General features: G+C 44.6%; 1 protein-coding gene across 1 annotated transcript; it reads left to right on the forward strand.

The window, feature by feature from the left end:
* Positions 1 to 513: 513 nt before the first annotated feature.
* Positions 514 to 20450, forward strand: LSM12 (LSM12 homolog). Its single transcript, XM_007180222.2, has 5 exons — positions 514 to 722; positions 2571 to 2704; positions 16350 to 16459; positions 17877 to 18003; positions 18787 to 20450. The coding sequence occupies exons 1-5, from the start codon at positions 599 to 601 to the stop codon at positions 18877 to 18879; spliced, it is 588 nt and encodes a 195-aa protein (XP_007180284.1). The 5' UTR covers positions 514 to 598; the 3' UTR covers positions 18880 to 20450.
* Positions 20451 to 23608: the final 3158 nt, after the last annotated feature.

Below are 23608 nucleotides of genomic sequence, written 5' to 3' on the forward strand. Positions count from 1 at the left end.
GTAAAATGAGGATATTGATTCCTACATCGAAGGGTTGCTGGATGCTCAACAGTGATAATACAGAAGGAATAAAGAAAAGAATCAGGCTTAGTAATTTGCTCAAGGTCATATAACTCAGTGGAATTCCAATTCCGTTTTAGCTAACTCTACAGCCAATGTTCTTTCCACTACCACTTTGTAGTTAGGTGTAATCGTTTTGAGCAAGTTTAGTTAAGTCTTCTGGGCCTCGGATTCCTCATTTGTAAAATACAGAGTTCATTCATCAAACTCTTGTGTCAAGGTGTGCACGTAATGAAGACTGCAGTTCCCTCCTCCCTCCCCTTTTCATTCGACATAGGTCATTTATCTTTAACTTCTAAAATGGACCTTGCAAGCTTGTTACAAACCGGGCGTAGCCGCACCAACGTAATTATTCACATTCCTCTTTATTTCCTCTTTCCTCCTCATCCACCTAGGCTCCCGCCCCACCCAGTCCAGGCCACGCCCTGGCGTGTGACGTCAGCACGCCCCGTGCGTCGCGGCGCGGCGCTCACTGGGGGCCCGGCTTTCGCCCGCTGCTGCTGCCGCCGCCGCCGCCGGCTGCGGCTGCTCTCCCAAGATGGCGGCTCCTCCGGGCGAGTACTTCAGCGTTGGAAGCCAGGTGTCGTGCCGGACGTGCCAGGAGCAGCGGCTGCAGGGCGAGGTGGTAGCCTTCGACTACCAGTCCAAGATGCTGGCTTTAAGTATCCTTCCCTGCGCGGAGCCCGAGGCCGGGCCGGCGTGTATGTGCGGCGGTGGGGGGGCGGGGGACGACGGCGGTGGCTGGGGCCCTCTCCGGGCCTAGGGGCGACCGGCTACCGCGGCGCCCGGAGCGCATGCGCACGGCCCTGAGCTCCCCTCCCCCTCTCGTGGGTCCCTCGGTCGGCCTTGGGGACCCTTGTCTCCCACCCGTTGTGGGAGCTGGGCCCCGAACGAGGGTGGGTGGGTGGAGGGGGGCTTGACACGCGGATGGCTTTTCGGGGGGAACGCTAGGAGAGGGGACACAGTAATCCGGAGAGGGGTGGTCGTGGGAGGGGGCTGGTGATTGGAGCCCGGATGGGAGGGGGACGGGTAAAATCATGTGGGGAGGGGGTGTGTAGAGTAAGGAACTGCTAGTGAGTGGGACAAGGGTATGGAGTTCAGGAGGGGTTGTCCACTGATGGGATTTGGTCCAAGAAAGGGCGGTGGGGTGGTGACCAAATGGGCCTCTCCTGTTTGGGGGGAGAGTAACTGCAGGACAGAGTTTGTAGCAGAACTGGGGATAGGGACTTGTTTTGCTGGTGCTTGTGTATGCGTGGTGCCGCTGGGGGAGGGAGTGCTGAATTTTCGGCTTCTCAGTGATTTGGAAGTTGCTGTTTTGGGGATGTTTGTATTGGAAACCTGGTCTCGAGAGAGAGGACCACGTTTTTCAGGGGTTTATGTATGGATGTGTGGGTTACAGGTGAAAGAGTAAACTGTCTTCTCTTGTCAGCCCAGCACATGGAGTCCTGACTTCTCCATAGCAGTAGCCTTCCCTTTTGAATGTGTCAGTGTTTAACAGAATGGAAAAGGTGGTCTCTTTCTTTGGGGTGGAAGTGATTTCTGAATTACTCCAGGAAACTCAGTCGTGGAAACAGAATACTACCTGGTTGTAATAAATGTGCCACCCCTTCCCCTTTTATTTGAGCCACAGGTGGGTTTATTTGGATTTTTTTTTTTTTTTAAGAGTAATCTCTTATGGCACCTTTCAAAAGGAAGTTTCCTACTGAGTCTGCTGCTGCCTTTGACTGGCAAGTATTTTAATTCATTTAACTACTGGTTGTGGATTTGTAGCTTAGGAAGATGTCCTTTGAAACTAATTACAGCAAGAACAGTTGAGGGTTTTTTTAAATTTTTGTTTTTGTTTTTTAAACACAAGACTTCATACCTGGACCAAGTAAGACCTTTTCCATTAGTGGTTTAGTTGGAAGGATTTCGGAATGAAGAATTACTCTACCTTTAATTGACATACAGTATGCTTTTGAGAAATGGTTGGAGAATGAGTGAGTGAGTGAATGAATGGATGAATGAATGGGTTAGCTAGCTGGGTCACCTTGAGTGAGCTTCCTTTCCAGTGCTGTAGTTTCCTCCTGTGCAAAATGGGAAATCTCAAATCTGAAAAAGAGAAAAGAGCACTGTTCGGATATAGGGAGTATTATACCAAGAACAGGAAGTACTTGCTCTTCAGTGTGGTTCATTAGGTTCAAGACAAACAGTATACATAACGGCATTAAAACTGTATTAAGCCTCTTCATAAAACCGGTAAAGAGAAGGTGACAGAAACACTGTTGAGGCTTCCAATTTTGGATGGTGTTTGGTTTGAAAAGCTTGAGATCTTTTGGTTATGGGGTTGTGCGGCAGGAAAGTGACAGGCAGAGATTTCCTGAGGAGAGGTGTGATTCTTGTGAGGCTCCCTCTCTTGCTTGTGGCACACCTTTTACACAAGCCTTGGGTGAATTGTGTTTTCCATGCCCCTTTGGGATGTGTCAGTTCTCTGCTTGCCCCTATTTTCCTTAACTTTATTTTTTCACCAGAATGTCCCTCTTCCAGTGGAAAGCCCAACCACGCAGACATCTTGCTCATAAACTTACAGTATGTTTCAGAAGTGGAAATAATTAATGACCGAACAGAAACCCCTCCTCCCCTAGCTTCACTCAATGTTAGTAAGGTAAGGACTTGAGGGCAGTTTTGGTTCTCCAAAATGATGGGAAATTGGAGTCTCATTGACTCTTGGTGGTACATACATTGTCCATTGTTTGTTTTTCATTTTTTTCAGTGATTTACAATTGCTTGTTTTGATATATTTTTAAAAAAATATATCAGTTTAACTTTTCTCTTTATTCCTGGGTATCTTCAGAAGATTTTAAGAAATGTCTTAATGACCAAATAGAGAAATAGAGTTGAGAGCTGGCTTTTGTCCGTTGTGAAAGAGGGCTTCCCCGCCCCCCCCCCAACCTGCAGTCCATGTGTGAACTTCCAGTGTTGGGAGGGTTGGGTAGGGGTGTTGCTTCTGAACCTCCTGAAATTGTGTATGTGTGCACATGAGAATATATGTTTCCTGGGTGAAGATTTGGAATATTTTTTTAGATTCTCAGAGGGATTAATGACCTACAAAAATTTGAATACCACTGCCTTAGAGCTTTGTTTTTGTCTTTATGTTTGAATTTTGAGGTCTAACAAAATTAGAGTTTTAGGATATTTTAATCTTGGATGTACAGATTGGTCTCTGGGAACCCTCAAATACCTTTCCTGATTCTTTAGTTCTGTTAGCCAAAGTTCATGTTGATCAATAATAGTAATGCCCCAAGCCCTGTTGTAGCCTTTGCTGTGCCCTGTACTTGGAACACCCTTTCAGAATGACTGGAGCCTTGTCCATCAGGACTCAGTTTAATGGCACCTCTTTCAAGAAGTCTTCTCTGATCACTCAGGCTGAAGTGATTTGCCCCCATTAGTCTCTCTTACAGTACCTTAGCCTTCAGAGATAAGGTGACATATCATTTATAGTCCAATCTGGGACATTTTTGAGTAAAGGGGGGGGGGTGCTTTTGTTTTACACCGAGACAAGTATAGATTGGTGTGTCTTGGGCAAATTGCGACTTAATTACCCTCTTCATAGCTTTTTTGTAATTATAATTGTATATCATTTGTTTACTTTTCTATCTAACCAAAATTGGTTTTGTGGGATTCGGAACTATACCTGTTTTGTTCATCACTAAATATACAGAGCCTTGCGCAGAGTAGGTGCTTCGTAAGTACTTGTTGAATGAATAAGTTAGGCCTTCAGTTTTCATAACTGTTGCCTTTCCTTAAGTCTCTTGAATTAGTGTGGTGGAAGTTTTTTTCCCTTTATAAGAGTATTGTAATAATGTATATTCTCTTGCCTCTCTTGGGAATGTAGTGTGTTTGCTACAATTCAGCAAAGCAGGGAGACACTCAGGCAACTGAAACAAAGGAGAGTGACTGAGGCTGGCAGAATGCAGTTACCTCAGATCTGGAGTTCCCTTCTTTCTAGATTCCAGGGAAGTGCCACACTTTTTTTTTTTTACTGATGTCTGAGGACAGATTCAGAAGGGTCTTGGGTTTCATATTAAAGCCTGTTGCGTACAGAATGTCCCATTCTTAGACTTATAGAGTTTTGCAACAGTGGCTCAGTCCTCCTATTAAAGTATAGGTCGTCTTTGGATGATCTTCTGTTAGCAGAAGAGATTATTTATTTTATTTTTGGCTGCGTTGGGTCTTCGTTGCTGCCTGCGGGCTTTCTCTAGTTGTGGTGAACGGGGGCTACTCTTCATTGCGGTGCGCGGGCTTCTTGTTGCGGTGGCTTCTCTTGTTGTGGAGCACAGGCTCTAGGCACGCAGGCTTCAGTAGTTGTGGCACGCGGGCTCAGTAGTTGTGGCTTGCGGGCTCCAGAGTGCAGGCTCAGTAGTTGTGGAGCACGGGCTTAGTGGCTCCGCGGCATGTGGGATCTTCCCGGACCAGGGCTTGAACCCGTGTCCCCTGCATTGGCAGGCGGATTCTTAACCACTGTGCCACCAGGGAAGTCCCCAGAAGAGATTTTAAAAGTTTCAAATAAAATAGTTTATGCCTGGTATGTTGAGGGTGAAAAGGGCTCTAAGTTATCCTTTAGTGTTTGTAGGGTATGAGAAGTTTGTCAGCAACCTTTAGTGAGTAGTCGAGGAAAGATTATCTGAAATAGGGATGATTTTGTCAAATTTAAAAGATACAGGATTCTGCTCTTATGACCACCAAGTGCCACCATTTATCTGAGAGGGGCTGGAGTGGTGTGGGTGGGACTGTTAAGTGGGAGCTGTTGAGAAGCAATTCTTTGTTATTAGTTTGCGGATTATCTTTGCCTGTAGGGTTTTGCTTTCTGCTGGTCAGTTGTCTACTAGCATTATTGTAAACTAGTTGTTTACCCACTCTTTCAAGAAAGCAGCCGGAAGTAATAGGTTGTGGAATACCAGAAATCTTTACTTTTCTTACTTTGTGGCCTGCTTGCCAAGTCTTGAAAAAGGAGTCAGAAACTGAAGACTAAAATTAGGTTGGAGGGCTATCTTTGGGTTTCATTTATTCATTCTTCATTCGTAGAGTTGTTTATGAATAAGCTATATTGGTTTTCCCTTGAAACCAACCTTTGAGGATGCTTTGTGATTCTTCCCGAGGGCTCTTACTGTTACTGAAAACAGCTAATCTGGGCAACTACATGTTGCTTGAATGACATGAAAAGTTCATCTCATTTAAGAGCATGAGCTTGAGTTCTTTTTAGGATGGAGGATTGTTTAAGCGTTTTAGAAGGGAACTAAAGTGCCTTGAAATTCCTGGAAGAAAACTGTTGATACTTGCAGTCTAGGGAGCACTACCTGTATACTCCACTTCCAGTGCAAGATAACATCACATGATGGCTCATCTTGCTGACATAGTAAGTGCTCTGTTTAATTAAACCTGTTGATATAAACCGGATATTTACTCCGACCCAGCAGGAAATGGAATAGAAGGCCTTTTAAAGGAAATATTTAATTCCAGCCCAACTAGAGATGGTATGAACTAGCAGTTCTTGGAGATGAGCTTGTTTTGCTTTTGGTTGGCACTTTCACAGCAGGCTAAGATGTCCTATGTCTGTCCACAGCAGTGGGATGTAAGAGGAAGCTTGGAAGAGGACAGTGGGGTCGCAGAAGGTAGAAGTTTTGAATGTCATTTTATCTTCTCCACAGTAACATTGTACCCTGTAAAATTGTTTTGAATTTCCTGACTGTAAAAGTACAAAAGCACACCGAAGCCAATCATAAGTGAGGTTCAGGTTATTCACCATGTGGCTTATTAGTTTTCTGTCACGAGGAAGGTTTAAATATTGCATGAGGATGAGAGCCCAGGGTCTGCATGGTAGGGTGAAGTAAAGTGTTTCTTAACAAGTTCCTTTGAATTGACTCCACATTTTGTTCTCTGGGGTTAAAGATTGCCCATGAGTTAGTGCTCTCAGATGATTTGGGACATGTCAGTATTAACAGAGTTCTCTTTTATGTAGCATTTATCAAACATTTACTGAAAATTATTTTGTGCAAGGCATTGTGGTAAGCTCTGTTGGGGACCATACCTTACATTTTTCTAGGGCTTTACAGTTTACAAAGAGCTTTGACATATCTCGGTTCATTCTCAAAACCATGCTTTATGATCTTTAGAGTGTATTCTTTTCCTTTTAGTTTAAGAGATGGGAAGATAGGCTTATCAGTTTAAGTGACTTGTTCTAGGTTATATGGCAAGTAGTGTGGGAACTAATATTTTTACATGCCACCCTCTGAACTAGTAATCGGTAGACATCTCGTTTGATCCTAACAATAGTTCTTATGGTGTGGGTACCATCACCATCTTACAGAAAAGTAAACTGAGTCTCAGAGAGGATGAGTCAGTAGCTTAAGGTCATTCGACTAGTAAGTGATTGAGCTGGAATTTGAAGTCATGTCTGATGTTTTGATGGCAAAGTCCCATGTTTTTTCTGCTTCTGTGTGCGCTTACCCAAGGAACTTATAGAGTAGGTTGGTGACATGAAATGAGTATGCAGATATCTATAATCCTAAGTAATATTTCTGAGTAAAGAGAAACATCTGTGTTGTGTGGTCAGGAGCAGAATGGTCTAGTAGAAAGAACACTGGAACCAAGTGGATAAGTCTTTAAAGTCACTTCTCTGCCTCTTAACCTTGCTGAGCATCAGCTTTCTCACCATAGAGATGGGATCATGTTAGTACCTATCTCATAGAGTTGTTTGGAGGATTAGGTCAAGTTGACCAGAGTTGGCAGATGTTAGTCCTATTCTCCCGCATTAGCTATGTGCAACCAATTGATGTTCCTTGAATTATGGTGTAGGAGCAGGATGGGGGGAGAGGGGCAGTATGACAAAGGGAAGCAGCCAAGAACATTGGCACTGTTCTTATGTCAGTCTTTCCTGATACTAGATCTGACATTCACTCGGATATCAGAACTTGCCAACCCAAGACTGGGGAAAATCAAAATTATATTGGATACCTCTTGTTGTGACCAGAATTAATGTGAATTTCCAGGACAGTGTTATCAAGTGGCATAATTAAGTGAACACTTGCCTGAGTACTGGAGGTTAGCGTGAGCAGTCACAGAACCTAAGAGGTTGTGCTTTCAACTCCTGAGACTCTTAGGAAAAAACTCACTGAGACAGCCAAGGCAAGTATTATGTATTCATTTGTTTGGATAAATGCCTCCAGTGCATCGAATGACATGTAAGTCTCCTTCTCACTTTGCTGATTTGGAGAAGACTTTCTGGAGGAGATGCTCGTATGTTGTGCAGGAGGCAGGAAAAGGGACAAAGCATGGAAAAGTGAACTCCACAGATAAGGCATCGACCTCCCTTACCAAACCACTGATTGATCAGCCTGTTTTGAGTATTTATTACCCATTTGTACCTTACTAACCAGCAGTGAGTGATTAAATGGAAGAAGAACCAGGAAGAAGAGATTCAAAGAGCATTTCATCAGTACCTGGTAATGAAGAATGAGTTGGCTGCCTTTGGATAAAAATGATACTTGGGAGATTGGTCTGGGAGTGGAAGGGCCTATTCACAAAGTTCACTTTTGAAAGGAACTGACGTCATTGCTTACCTTTAGGTATGATGTCACACAGGGAAGAATTGACTTGGTGTTTTTTTTTTTTTAATTTATTTATTTTATTGATTGATTGGCTGCATTGGGTCTTTGTTGCTGTGCACGGGCTTTCTCTAGTTGTGGTGAGCGGAGGCTACTCTTCCTTGGGGTGCGCGGGCTTCTCATTGCGGTCTCTTCTCTTGTTGCCGGAGCACGGGCTCTAGAGCGCAGGCTCAGTAGTTGCAGCGCACGGTTAGTTGCTCCGCAGCATGTGGAATCTTCCTAGACCAGAACTCGAACCCATGTCCCCTGCATTGGCAGGCAGATTCTTAACCACTGTGCCACCAGGGAAGCCCTGGCTTGGTTTTTGTTTTGAGTTCTAACCAGCTTGAAAGCTAAGATTTAGCATAACCTTACGGCTTTCTGTTGATGTGAGGGATAATCCTCAAGTATGAGTAAATTCCTGGGGTCGTTGGTAGCTACTGCATTGTGGCCTGTGTTCATGGACCTATGCTGTTCGCTGAGACCTTGACCATATCTTGACCCTAACGTGTTGAGGTATGGAGTTATCACCAAGTAGAATCAGATGACTTGGCCACCCTATGTTTAGGTATGTATATATTAGTAAAAGGTAGAATGTGTTCATATTATGAAAGTGGAAGGGAAATAACTTGTCTAGGGAAGGCAAGACTTTTTTGTCAGATAAAATTTTTCTGGCTTCTAGAAGCTGCATGTTACCTACTGGCTCACTTGATTAGAATGTGTTGTCAAGGCCACAGTCCCAGGTTAGAGTCCACCAGCAAGTTTTGCATCTGACTCTGAGCAGACAGCTGCTTCCTCACAGAAGTGTCATGAAGATGCAAGCAAGTGTGGGGTGAAGAGGAAGAACCCATCATTGCTGAGTAACAGGGACACAGTAAGTAGTGAGTGGTGTGAGATGAAATCAGAGAGGTAGAGTGATTGACTGCCATTTTAAAAACCACTAACCTTTGAAAGAGGTCACATTTGGTAGCATTCAAACATTGGGGTCAACCTGATAACCATAGTAGGGTGTGCAGCGTTCCAGGCTAGGGCTCATGACTCACTTCAGGCTATAGTGCATGGCAGCCCGCTGACTTGGTGGAGCCCTCCTCAGGTCAAGAGTTTGGTTCTGAAGGGGGCTTTCCTGACATCCCAGGGGTGTGGGGAGAATCGTCTACGTGAAAAGGCAGATTGCTCGGCCCAGGTGACTGGCAGAGGTGTGCCATAGGTGTGTTGTTGCAGCCACCTCTGCATTCTGTCTCTTTGGCACAGGGACGATTCAAAATAAGCACTTTACTGATAGCTCAGTGGTAGTATCTCTTACAGTGTTAAGAAAGGGGCATTCTAACTGGTTTAATTTTCCTGGCAGAGATTAGGCTTGGGGGGGAAGGAAAAAACAAGTGGTGCAGTCAAGTTCTAGCATTGGAATTTAAGGCTAGCTTAGATAAATACCAGAAACTACCCTGGAGAGTGAAGCAAATTGTACATGAACTGGAAAGTTAAAGGATCTATATACCATGCCAAAAGCTAACAGTATAGTGTGGTAGAATGTGGGGAGTTTGAAGAGCTGGGTTCTTTTCACAGCTGGGCTGCTAATGAATTGTTGTATGACTGTGTGTTAGCCACTTAACCATTGGGAACTGGTCTGTGAATCTCTAATAGTCAAGGTTTCTTTTCCTTTGATCTGACTTCCCTCTCTCTCCCCCTCCCTTCCTGGTGCTGGGAATGTCAGGATGATTAAGATACTGCTTTTGTCCTCAAAAATCTCATGTTTGGGAGTGGTGAGGGACAGCAGCATTTAACTTTTTGCAGGGGGGCAGCAAACCTTTTCTGTAAAGGGCCCAATAGTAAATATCTTAAGCTTTGTGGGCTATACATTCTCTGTCACAACTATCAACTTTGCCTTTGCCGCAAAAGCAGCCGTGGGTGATATGTAAACAAATGGTCATGGTCGTTCCAATAAAACTTAACTAAAACAGGTGGTTGTCTGAATTTGGCCCACAGGCTGTAGTTTGCCAATCCTTGGCTTAGAGTAGTGAACATTTTAGGAAAGCTTTCTCAGATGTAACAGTGGAGTAGGGTCTTGGAGAACAAATCACAATTCATTTGGTAAAGGGAGGGAAGTTAAATGGAATCAAGCTGATTTGGATTGATTTCAGTTTGTCCATCTTTGCAATTTAAAAACTTTTGCTCTTCTGTCAGTGAGCTAAACTGGTGGCAGTTCTTAGAAATGAGGGAAGGGACTAGTTAAGTGCCAGTATTGGTGTTAGATGTATATCTTACTGAACTCCAATAACAACCCTTTAGGATGGGCCCCCATGAATGGACTAAGGCTCAGGAGAGGTTATGCATCTTGCTCAGATTCATGCAGCTAGTGAGTGGTAGGTAGGGGTTTGAGCTGGAATCTCTTTTGTTTGTGGTGGTGGGGGGCAAGGGGGTGGCTTTTCTTTTTTACTTTTCTTTTTCTGCCCTCTTCAGAGCCCAGGAAATGACAGCACATGGTTCTTTCACTATCTCTGAATAAAATCAACTCTTTATTCTATAAACAAAGCCCCCATTTTGGCACATAAAGTGCATTTTCCAACTTACTATTCCAGTTATATTTTGGAAGTTATTCTGTTAAGGATTTATAGCCTCTCTAGCAGCTCTTAGAGAAAGCAGAAGAGAGAGAGAGCCCTGAGCTCATTGGCTAAAGGAAGGTTGGATTATATGAATTTTTTTGAAATAACCCACAAGCCACCTTCTCTGTGCTAATAATAATGATGTTATAATAATAATGTTAACAGCTAATATTTGTACAGTGCTTTACAACTCACCTAGTGCTTTCACCCATGTTATCTCCCTTAATCCTCACGGCCGTGTGTGAGATGGCTAATTTGAGCGTATACTCTCACAGATAGGTTGCTGAGGTCAAATTTCAGTTTATATCTGCGCCAGTTTTTTTTCCTGGCAGAGTCCTGTGGAGGTTCCACAGCAGTGCTGGTGTCAGGGTCTTGGGACTAGGAAATTACTCTGTTGGTGTCCAGGAGGTTTAGCTGTCTTTTGTAGCTATGAATAGTGTTTGTTGACGTAATTACAAATAACTAAGAAAAACTATTGACTTTGCTGGCAACTAGTTTTTGTTCGAAGCCAGGTGAAGGATAAAACTTTGCTTATAGCGTGTACTGACTGACTTGAGGCTGGCCTGTATTGTACGACAGCAATATGATGGTCAGAGCCTGGAGACTGAGGTGGCACTGTGGCCCCTGGATTTGCAAGGGTGTTTTTCCTTTTTTTTTTTAAACATCTTTATTGGAGTTTAATTGCTGCATGGTGTTTTTCATCATAGCTCAACGCTCTCAATGTACCTTAACTCTCTAGTGCAGAAGACTTGCTTGACTTAGCTTCCCTAGTCTTGGCACATCAGAAAATGATGGGTTCAGGGACTACCCATTATTATTGGCCTGAAATGCTTTCTCACACAGGATCTGTTTTCTTAAAAGCATTCCTATGAATTACCTTCAACCAAAGAAAGAAAGGATGTCCTTGAGGTTTAGGGTGAGACTGGGACCCTTTTCAGAAAACAGAGGCCCTTCACTAAAAGGCAGACAATTGTGTTCTGTACAGAGGACATTGATGGAAATGTCAGAATTCACTGATAAAAAGAGAAGATGGCAGCTGAGGCTTAAAATGTTTTCTCTTTTATAAAACATTTTCTTTTACATTCAAATTTATAAGTGTATTTTCAACAATTCTCTTATTTCTCTTAGGTGGAACTATTTGAGTATAGTGCAGAGTTCAGAATGCAAGCTCTGGAGTCAGACTGTTTGGGTTCAAATCCAGACTCTCCCACTTGTGACTTGGTAAACTTGGGCAAGTCCATCTGTTAAGTTGGAGTAATTTTAGTCCCTATTTCACAGAATTGTTGGGAAGATTAAACATTGAAAACATGTAAAGCGTGTAGCTCCGTGCATTGCGTGGAGTAATTTCTCACTCAACAAATTAGCTCTTAGGATTTTAGTGTTCACTGCCAGGCCCCTGGGACTCTACTGTTCCTCTGCTTGATTCAGTGTTTTGGTTCATTGTTATGTATTCTGGGACATGACTTCAAGCAGGGTTCTCTATTTGAGTTCCCAGCTATCTGAGGTTGTAAAGAACAGTATTTTATTAGAAACTTTCAGACAGGAACTTTCAGCCAGGGAGCAGGAAGACTTGGGGATATTGATAGTTGGAAGAAATATATATATATATTTTAAAATAACTTTATTTAATGAATCTCATATTGATGAATATTTGTGTTATTTTGGAGTTTTCATATTATTCATCTCAGGTTACTTTTTAAAAAATTTATTTATATTATGTATTTATTTTTGGCTGCGTTGGGTGTTCGCTGCTGTGCGCGGGCTTTCTCTAGTTGCAGCGAGCGGGGGCCACTCCTCGTTGCTGTGCGTGGGCTTCTCACTGCAGTGGCTCCGCTTGTTGTGGAGCATGGGCTCTAGGCATGCAGGTTCAGTAGTTGTGGCTCACGGGCTCTAGAGCACAGGCTCAGTAGTTGTGACGCACGGGCTTAGTGGCTCCGCGGCATGTGGGATCTTCCTGGACCAGGGCTCGAACCCATGTCTCCTGCATTGGCAGACGAATTCTTAACCACTGCACCACCAGGGAAGCCCCAGAAGAAATATTTTTGAGCCTGCTTGTTGCTAGCCAAGAATGAGGGCTTTCCAGGAGTGCGCCCCAGAATTGAAACAGCAGGAGCAAGCGTGGGCCCTTAAGATGACAGTGGTTCTTGGCTGCTTTGGTCTGCCATCCCTCAGCCTCCATCAGGCCTTGCAGGCAGCACTGCCAGTTCTGGGCAGCAGCTGCAGTGCTTCCTAACCCCTCTGTGAGGGCAGCTGGTTGGAAGGCCCGAATACAGAGGGAAGACAAACCAAGAGTGGCTCAGTGGAGTCAGTAGGTCACATCCAGCAGGTTCCTCTCTGGACTTTGCTTCCCTTGTTGGATCAGCTGTCACAGCCTGTTAAATACTTGCAGTAGGAATCCCTCTGGATTCCCCACAGCACCTGTGCTTTCCTGGTCTGGGTATGTGGAAATAAGATGGCCCAGCTGGTGACCAAGTAACAAGATGCGGTTATAACAAGATGCTTGGATTATGTTGTTGTGGCTGCTTCCTCTTCTCCATGTCACTGAGTGCAGGAGGAGAGATGTGTTGTCGCTGTTCACTGATGCACTCACTCGAGGGTTACCCAGCAGCAGGCGTGACTAGAAGCCTTTTAATATTGACGTGCTTTGGAGTCAAGTTCATGCGCTTTTCTTTGTTGCCCACATCAAGTTGCTGTATATAGAATGGCCAAGAGAGGAAGAACTGGTTAGTAGACAAGGAATGAATGTTTTCACTGGGAATTGTGCAAAATAAAAGGAGAGGTAGATAAATGCAGGCTGTCTTGTGCCGTTATTTCAATTAGGCCACGTGTACATTAGTAACATGTACTTGTAGGTTTGTGCTTCTCAGTTTGCCTGAACCCAGTGTATTCTTAAAGTTGGTGCCTTGAACATTCTTTATGATTCTAACCCAGTTAGTGCTTCAGTTTTGATTGGAAGAGAGGCCAGCAGTTAGCATGCTTGCACTGAAAATGAATGTAGTATGGTGATAGTTACTGAATTTAAAAACTGCAGTCCTGATGACCCTCTGAAGCCTAAAAGGCACACCCTACACCTTCTCTGTTGGGGACAGCTTTTATTGGTTTTCTCTGGCGATTTGACAGTAACCATAAACTTATTAACTTGGAGTAACTGGACCATTTATAGATATGCATTAGTTTACAAAAATATGATGTGGGGAAATGTAGAGCCACAGCTAACTTGAGGGTAGAGTGATAGTCACTTGCTTTACAAAAGGAGGCTTATCCACATTTGTCATGGGTTTTCAGGAACATGTGTGAAAAGAGCAGGGTAATCTCCCTTCCCTTCTCACCCCAATTTTGAGAAGAAACATTTCTAGATTCTTTTTGTGAAGGTAATCTTCCTCATGCCTAATTGATGCAGTTCTCTGTGGGAGAAATTTACCCCATTTATACAGCTTCTTAGTGAAAGCAGATCTCTGTAGCTGAATATTAGGTTTAAGCATTTTCAGATTGCCATGAAAATACAGTTCATAAACTGGCAGCTGGAGGCTTCAGGGTTTGCTGTGAATCCAAATCCCCAAAGCACAATTGCAGGTACAGGTAGAGTAGTTGAGGATATTGGGGCAAATTGAAATAGTCAGCTTACACTGATTTCTGCTGACTTTTCCAAGGCTCTCCCTTGTATCATTTAGCATTTGGGATCAGTCTGCACTATGGGTTGAGATGGAGAGTCATCTAGTCCATTCTCCTTTGCTTTCAGACCCTTTAGAAGAGATTGTACAACAGGTATTTGGCGGAGGCCGGGGGTGGGAGTGACTAGGGTGTATTTTGAAATCATCGTTCTATAACCATTGTGTTGATTTTACTCAGGCTGTCTAAACAAATCACTTGTGGCTGAGATTTATATCCATTTTACTCTGCCTCTGGCAAAAATTCAGAAGTGGTTCTTCTTCCAGCTTTCCCGCCCCTCCCCAACCCCAGCTTAGTTTGTCAGTTCCATTCTTAAATATTCTGCATGGATGCCTGCTTTTCCTGAGCCAACTCTTGTCTTCCTGAATGGGTGCTGTTACTATCTAGGCAACACAAGCTTTATAGAAGCAGCTTTGTCTGACCCAACGTTGGGAGATGTTTTTTGTCTTCAGGGATAAATATTTTTAAAAAGACCTCAAAGTGAGACCCTTCTGCCTGCTCATGGGGTAAACATCTGTCTGACCACTAGCCACTTCTCAGGAGCTCTGCAGGAGCTTGGTTAATCCAAGGGAGCTCTGCTTCCCTCCAGTTTTCCTTTCTTTCCTTGGAGACTTCAGATTTTCTTCAGGATTGTTTGGAAAGTGAGACTCAAGGAAACTCCTTGTTACTAGGGTTTTCTTGGTGACCAAGTAAGCTTTGCTTGTTGCTGCTTAAAATACACCCCTAGCAGTTCTCATTCCATAGAAACTGAGTGCTTTCAAGCCACGAGGCTTCCTTGCTGCAGTTGGGATTGCCAGTGCTCAGGGGAATGCTGTCAGCCCTGTGCATTTCCTTCTCTGTAAAGTTGTAGCCTGGTGGGGCCAGAATGGCAGGACCTGGCTTGAAAGATCATTTATTTACTGCTGCTGTATTTGTCTCTCTTCATGTCCTGGGGACCAAGTGAAAAGGGAGCTCTGGCTTTAAATCACTGCAGAGTTTTGGCCTTTCTTCCCCCTTTTACCTAGGGAGTCCAAAGTGACAGCATGTATGAGCTGCGCTCATACCCCCTCCTCCCTCAGTCTTTGAAACTCAGAGGCAGTTGAGGCTCCCCAGTTACCCTAACCTGATTGAAGGCCTCCTTTTCTCTTCTTCGTAGTCAAACCCACACTTAATAAAGTGCTTCATTTTACCAACAATTAGACACTTTGCTTATTTTTCCTCCTGTAGAACTATGTTTGGCTTATGGTTTGAAAGGTCACTGTTAAAGCAGAATATGAATGTTTAAGAATTCCAAGCATCTAGGTACTTTGGGAATGTGCTGGAGGTATGATCTCTCTTTGCATTTAAGGAGCTGGTATTTGGGGACAGGTTGGGTGTTCTCATGTGTATGTTTGTGCATATGTCTTTAGTATGCTGCAGCATCAGTATACTAAGTATATGTTCTTGTTCATGGATCTGAAAATCTCCAAGTCATTTGTTTGACTTTCAGATGCATTATCTGCCTTTTGTGTAAACCATCAGTGTATTTGTTTTGTCTTCCACTCGAATTTGTACTTCTGTAGTCTAGCAACCAATAGTGTGGGGTGGGGACCAGAAATGTATTAGAGGGGCAGTAGGGATAGACAGGATACCCACCCCTGCTGGGAGCGATTTACTAGATTTGAGTAGACCTACTAGACTTTACTACAATTCTTGATCAGTTTATGGTTGTTCCACTAGAGGGCACTTAAGGAACAGACATGAGGTAGAATGCAGACCATTCCTTTTTTTAAAGAGCATGGTAGCTATAGCCCAAGTCGAAGGTGGACAGTATCCATGGTTAGGTTTCCTGGAGTCCTGGCTCCCCATGTGAGTACAGATAATGGTACCAGAATTGTTGAGTCTTTAGAACTTCAAATCCTGGTCTTTGAAGGTGTGGTAGACATTTATTTCTAAACCTGAGGCTCTAGCGCAGTAGCTGATAAAAATTCTTAATTCTTTCCTTTCGGAGAAATGTATGCATTACCTTTTATCTCTGACCACCACTTTCCATCAGGTAGGCCCCCCCCCGCCCCCAGGTCATACTCTGTAACCTTGCCCTACTCTATTTTTTTCCTAGCACTTAGCCCTGTCTGAAGTTATCTTGTTTGTTTTTGTTTATAGTCGGTCTCCCCTGCCCCCTTCTGTGCTGTATCTCTAGCTTAGTACAGTGAATGTCTGGCACATGGTAGGCATTCAGGAAATACTGGAAGGAACGGATGTTTGCCAGGAAGAGCAGTAACTGTTGAGGTATATTGTGTGTGTTTTTGTTTCACTTTTGATCTCAGAAAACTGAATCTACCCAAATCAGTCTTTTCTGGCATCTTTTCCTCAACTTAGGTCCTGAAGGAAGGATGAAGGTGAATGCTTTTCTGAGTCTCTTTCCTTTCCCCCACCCTAGCTTGCCAGCAAAGCACGGACAGAGAAGGAGGAGAAGCTGAGCCAGGCCTATGCAATCAGCGCTGGTGTCTCCCTAGAGGGCCAGCAGCTCTTCCAGACCATACACAAGACGTGAGTTGGGGGGAGCATAGGGGTCCCTTGCCCCGGGGGTGATGCTGCCTGGCTGTGCTGTCTGGTGGCTGATTTTGGGGTAGTTGTGTTTATGAATGTCACAAGGGAAGCTGGGTAGTGTGTTGGCAGTACCTCGGCTTCCAGGGATGCGGTGCTTGTTGCCTTTCTGTGTGGTAGAATGGTGTAATCTCCAACAAGTTGTCTGCTCTGGGCTTCATTTTCTTCATCTGTAGAACTTAGTTTTGGATTAGAGTATCCCTAAGGGTCCCTTCCAGACCTAGTATTCCATAATTTAGAACTAGTGATTTCTTTCTCTTTTATTATTTTGATCTTGTACCTTTCTCTAAAAGCTGATGCAGTTTTATTAAGGGAAAGTTACATCTGTCTCCCTCTTCCCAATTATATATTGGGGTGACCATAAGGAGTTAGGGAGAGCAGAAGGCCACCTTATTACCACCTCATAAAAGACATTTTGTCACAGCAGAAGTCACTTGACTCTCCGCTAGCTTCCCTAGCTGCTGAAAAACTGAAACATTTGACACTCCCCCTTCCTCCTGCTGCCTTCTGTTACCCTATTTAACCACCTGAGTCTGGTGCACAGATGGTAGCTGGCATCAGAGCTGTTTGAGGCCATGGTGTGAGTATCTAAGCATTTACAGGTATGTGAAGGAACTCTCTTAGCAGTGGCAGCTGCCCTAGGTTCCCCCAAGTGTGAACTGGGTTGGATTTTCCCAGTCTGGCAAGTTACCCAGCTGTCTGATAATTGATAAGGGCCAGTTTGAGGAGCAGCTATCATTTCGGCTGGTGGGGAGCAGAGTACAGATTGCAATAAGTTGGGGAGTTTGTTCTGTCTTTTTAAAGGTACCATTTCCCCCTAGGCCAAAGGTTGGCAAACTACAGGCAGTGGGCCAGGTCTACTCATTTGTTTATGTATTATCTGTGACTGCTTTTGAGGTACAGCAGCAGAGTAGTTGTGACAGAGATTGTATGGCTTGCAAAGCCAGAAATACTTGCTGTCCGACCCTTTATAGAAAAAATTTGCCAACCCCTGCCCTAGGCTGCTATTTAAATTGAATCTAGTGGCCTGAGCCTAGCTGTTTATTTGTAAGTCAAATTAGTTTGGACTTCTGAGGCTGCCACCAAGTTTTCTGTGGTTTTTCAGGTCCCTAATGCTTCAGAGTAACTCTTCTGGACCATCCTTGGAATAAGTGTGCATTGGTTTCATTGCTTTTCCTAGCCAGTGGTGCCCAGGAAATGTTTCTTGGCTACTTCTCCCTATGGGCTGATGGCAACCAGTTATTGGCTGAGTGGTGAGCTAGGAACTTGGGGTTAGCTTTCTGGAGTTATTTATTCATCAGGCAGGAGGTGTGGGATGCCCCGCAAGAGGTAACTTTCACCTGCTCTCTTCTCCTTCCAGCATTAAAGACTGTAAATGGCAAGAAAAAAACATCGTAGTCATGGAAGAAGTTGTTATTACACCCCCATATCAAGTGGAAAACTGTAAAGGCAAAGAGGGGAGTGCACTGAGCCATGTACGCAAAATAGTAAGTAAAGGAGCCGTGAAACCTTAAGGAGAGGATGATTCCTCAGCCTTCTCCCCTCCAGCCTGAGGGCAAGACATTACACCGCAGTCCCTGCCCCTTTTGACACAGCCAGCCTGCAAGGAGCCCTGCCTGATCACCCTGCCTCCCTGCACCATGGTGCTCTGCAGCCATGGCTTGGACACTCTTGGGGGGTGGAACCACTGGGCAGTGCAGAATAAAGCGAGTGGTCAACCCCATGTCCTCTGCAGTGTGGCTTTTTGGAATTATCCAGACCATTCCATGATACTGCATCTGAACCCAGGCTGGGTTCTTCTCGGGAAGGGCTGGTTGGTATACCTCAGTGGCTGTTGGAGTCTGTGACCCTTCATGTGTCATCTGACTTTCTAGATTGAGTTGCAGCATTTGTAAAAACAAACTGAGCATTGAGAGACCAACATTGTGGATGTAAAAAGTTTTAAGACTGTAATTCCCCACCAGCTTTTCATTCTGCACTTGTGTGAGGAGGGGAGAGGGAGTTTGGGTCATAATAATCTCCCTTCTTGCTTTACTTTGTAGATTCCCCTTCTTTTAGACAGTCTTAGCTGAAGCTGCAAAAAATTGTGGCTGAAACAAGAGGACCCCCCAGCTATCTTGTTGGGAAGGCCAGCAGACAGCAAGAGCAAAGGTGCTGAATAATCCACGAGCTAGACAGCCAGGATGGGCTGTTGAAGTCTAGAGTGAACTGTTTGGGAGGCCTTGTGTGCCCATCTCTTTTTCTGATCTAGGCTGACTGGTCTCTTTCAGGTTGAAAAACATTTTAGAGACGTGGAAAGCCAAAAGATACTGCAGCGTTCACAAGCCCAGCAACCACAGAAGGAGGCTGCCCTGTCATCCTGAGTCCACACATACAGAGGACTCTTCCAGCATCCAGCCAAGGAGGCGATGGTGGTGGCTTCAGCGGAGGCAGGCCGGGGGAGGGAAGGGATTCTATATTTCCTGTTGGCTCTTGTCAACAAAGGGTCAGCATTTCCAAATCTTAGACTTGAACAAACACAACACCCAACAGAAAAGAACAAGAGAATAATTTAAAAGTTGAATCATTACTTGACTAACAGACTTCGGTCCACCATGTCCTTTTCACAGCCCCCTTCTGGAACAGTCACCTTGTTAATTTTATTTTTGAAAATTCCTTTCCTTCTCTGCCCTTTCACCTCTGACTTTCCTTTCCCAGTCTGTCTCTGCCATTCTGTTTTTATAAGTGGCTACACTTGCCTTCTGAGTGATTGAAAGAAACTTTTACATCTTCTCTTCCAAAATAAAAGTAACAAGCTGACTGTGATACTTAAGTTGAGACTAGAGCAGCAGACAGAGGTCTCACTTTAAATTTTTTTTTTTTTTTTTTTTCTTTTTTTGCACAGGGCATGGCTTGAATTAGTTTTATTTTTCTTAACTTTAAATATATATATGAAAATATATATTAAAATGTTCTCTAAATATTTTCTGCTTCTTGCAGGTCTTTTTACTAGATCATGGCCACTCTTCCCACCTCATCCCTCTGAAAGTAAAAGTGTATTGTCCTCCCCACCACCCATAGCCAGGCAACTAACTTGACTTAGTTCACAGCAAGAATCTCCTGCAGCACTTTGTAGAGCCAGTGTATGCAGATGGGATCTGGCTTTGAGGGTTCCTGGTAGCTTTTTAGTCTTTAACTGTATGTGTACCAGTCTCACATTTGGCAAAAACCTCAGGATTCTCCCTCTGCCTTTGTCTTACTTCACGGTACTAGAAGAACTTCCTCACCACTCTCCTGTCTGCTAGATGGGAGCGTCCACTGCCCTTTCTCCTGTGCCCTCTGCAGGAAGAACTATTTTGCACGGCACATCTCAGCTCCTTCTCGAAGGATGGTTTTCTCTCACGAGAAACCTGGAGTCTACCTATTCCGACCTCTCTTTAAGTCTGTATCCAGAGCCACTAGCCCAGGAGAAAGCTTGGGTGACCTGTCATTTCTCTTCTGCCAACCTCCTGCTCTTATGCCCTTCCCTACCCCCCCTTAAGTTTTACAAGCTTATGACAGTTTGTATGTGCTCAGCCAATGGGCAGAAAACCTGGGAAGAATTTCTGGACTTCAGCCCACCAGTTTGTCTGGTTTGACTAACCTGCTGAGAGTTAAACTGGCACCCATTGCCTCTGTGCCTGCAAGGCGGTCCAGCGGGTAGAGTGTGCCACCACCTGAATATCAGGCACCGTGGCGTGGGAGGTGGGTGATGCTCATGTGACTGGCTAGAGCTTTGGGGGTGGGGTGGGGGTTAACTACTATTGCTTTGGCCATGATCTCTTTCCCCTTCCTTTTTTTTTTAATTAAATAAATGGATCAAAATTAAATAATTCAAGCCCTGCCTTCAAAATGAGATTTTTTTTTTTAGTATTGTTTAGCAAAAACAATAAAACCCAAATTTTTTTAACCATCACTCATGTCTCGGGTTTGTGCGTGCTTTAGAGGCCCCAGAGGGAGGGGTCTGAGGAGGTGTGTGTTTGGTTTGACCTTTCCCTTTAAACTCTCTGCTTCCTACTCTTCACCCTCTCTCCTTCTACCCCTGAGAACTCATCCAGAAATACAGTGCCAGGTATATAAGTTAAGAAGGGGGGGCTTCCCTGGTGGCACAGTGGTTGAGAATCTGCCTGCCAGTGCAGGGGACACGGGTTCGAGCCCTGGTCTGGGAGGATCCCACATGCCGCGGAGCAACTGGGTCCGTGAGCCACAACTACTGAGCCTGCGCGTCTGGAGCCTGTGCTCTGCAACAAGAGAGGCCGCGATAGTGAGAGGCCCGTGCACCGCGATGAAGAGTGGCCCCCGCTTGCCGCAACTAGAGAAAGCCCTTGCACAGAAACGAAGACCCAACACAGCCAAAAATAAATAAATAAATAAAATTTAAAAAAAAAAGGCAAGGAACATGACAAAAAAAAAAAAAAAAGAAGGGGATCCAGGGTTGGGAGCTGCATGTAAGTGGAGTAGAGGAAATAAAGGGGGTGGGTACATACATGAGACCATTTGTTACAGGACTGTTGGGAGGAAAAACGAGAGAGGACTGAGAAGTATACTTTCATATCACCTGCCATTGGCCAGAACTTGATTTAAAGTACCAAGCCTTTGATTTAGTCTGCATGGAAATGTAGACTTCTGGAGAAGATAAAAGAGGGAGAAGAGAGGCGCCCTTGCAAGGTCTAGAAAACCTGAGAGATGCGATTAAAGAAGTGAACGTGATTAATGGGAAATGGCAATCCTGGAAGGAAGCTCTGTGTCACGTGTCCCACGTCATCACTTTCTCCCCATTGGTCTCTAGGCCTGTGAATGGGAGACAGTGGGTACCAGCTGCTTCTGGTAGGAAGCACTTCTGACTCTTTGGTTTTAGTCCATGAAATGATGTGGGGGAACTTTGAGCAATTCAAGAGGTGGAGTTAGTATGGTGGGAAAGACATGCAGTGTGGAAGGAAGAACAAATGCTTTGGAGACATAAATAGTTGGCTTCAAATTCTCACACTTCCATTTCCTCACTTTGTGACTGCGGGTAAGTCATTTTATTTGTCCAAGCTTTAGTTTCCCCACCTGTAAACATGAAACTAATGCTCGTCTCCTAGAACTGGTGTGAAGGGTTAAATAAGATATTTAAAATGCTTAATACTTAGAAGGTACTCTGTAAATGTTAGTATACATGTTAGCTTGGTCCTGGGGTGGTTAAATCTGGAGATGAGATTGAATTAGCTGGTTTTCAGAAGCTCCAGTTTTGTTTTAGAAGTCTTTGTTTAGATGCCATTTTAAGTGAGGCTAATACGTAAAACATTTGGGCAGAGAGAGGGGGCCTCGGAGCCCTGCCCTCTCAGTCTCTTACAGATCTCATCCCTACCTCTTCCCTGAAGTCTCTGAGAAGTTTCTTTGATTATAATTTGAAAACCACTCATTTTACAGAAGGTGAGTGGGTTCCACCAGGGCTAAGTGACTTGTTTAGAATACTGCCGCTGCCCACAGTGGCAGAGCTGGAACAAACCCCAGGCTTTATGCACTTGTGGGCTCCTAGTGCTTCCCTGTGACTTTACGAACTGATGGTATGTGTATTGTTCACTTTGTTAGCCAGGTTTAGGGTGGAACACAGAGGAGCTTGGTGAGAGTGGCAGGAGTTGTGCCCTGGATTGAAAGAACATTGAACTATTGAATGTGGTGCAGAGGGCTTGCACCTATGGTGGAACACGTACAGGTGGTTTTGCAGTGTTTCCTTAGTTTTGAGGCATTCTCCTTTCTCCTGAAACACACATACCTTTACACCCCAGCACCCGGTCACCACCCCACTGCCACATACATGCCTTTGGGTTTACTGCTATTTAGAGCGTCTGGTCAGTGTGGTATAAACAGCCTTACCACAGTGAGTTGATACTGAATCTGTGCTGTTGTAAGTCTGAACAGCTCATTGCTGATTTATGGTTGGTGTATTGAATATTGCTTAAGCACTTCAGTATTAGTTAAGGGGCTGCAGCCTGGGAACCACTGATTCACTGTAAAGCCTCCTTGACATTTAAAAAAAAATAATTTTATTTATTTATTTTTGGCTGAGTTGGGTCCTTGTTGCTGGGCGTGGGCCCTCTCCAGCTGCGGCAAGCGGGGGACACGCCTCATTGCGGTGCACGGGCTTCTCATTGCGGTGGCCTCCCGTTGCGGAGCACGGGCTCTAGGTGTGTGGGCTTCAGTAGTTGTGGCTCGCGGGCTCCAGAGCGCAGGCTCAGCAGCTGTGGTGCACGTGCTTAGTTGCTCTGCGGCATGTGGGATCCTCCCGGACCAGGGCTCGAACGCGTGTCCCCTGCATTGGCAGGCGGATTCCCAACCGCCGTGCCACCAGGGAAGCCCTCCTTGACATTTTTGAAGGTAAGAATGTGTGTGTCAAAAATCTGTTTTCCCATAAGACATACTGGTAAAGGAAGATGTAGAGGGCTTTCAGTCATGCACAGAAATAGAATCTACTGTCCTGCTGATGTGGAGGATACTGAGAATGTGTAATACTAGAAGCTTAGAAGCTGCATTGTACGGGATGAGTTGTGGGGACAGGCTGGGGACAAGAGTTTGGGAACTGGGATTGGTCATCTGGGTTGGAGGATAGTCATTGTTTACATGGCAGATTTGCTTTCCCATCCCTGCTGGAGGCCACCGGTGCCAGAGCGTTCCCCTTTAAGAAACGTGAAATCGTCATGTACTGCCTAGACTTCAGGGGTTTAACATAACGGCATGAAGTACTTTACAGGTGAAAAAGGGGTGCTCTTGGGCTGCCATCCACTGGTGATAGACTGCTGCTGGGTAATGAAGTTTCAGAATGAGTTTGTTCTTCTTTATTATAAAAGCCTTACATGGCTTGTTACAGGAAAATTAGAAAGCAAGGCAAACATTTTCCATCTACCAGCCCCCCCAAACATTATTGACATCTTTCATATCCTCTAGATGTTAGCACCCTTCTCCCTGACCCTTGCATTTCTGAAAATGCAACGTGCTTCACCATGTCAAAAGAAACTTGCCCACCAGTTCCCTCATCCCCAGCCCGCAGAGTGCACTCTGTAATCTGTTGGCATCTTAGAATTGATACATGTA

The sequence above is a fragment of the Balaenoptera acutorostrata genome, chromosome 20 (assembly GCF_949987535.1).
Source record: "Balaenoptera acutorostrata chromosome 20, mBalAcu1.1, whole genome shotgun sequence".
NCBI lineage: Eukaryota > Metazoa > Chordata > Mammalia > Artiodactyla > Balaenopteridae > Balaenoptera > Balaenoptera acutorostrata.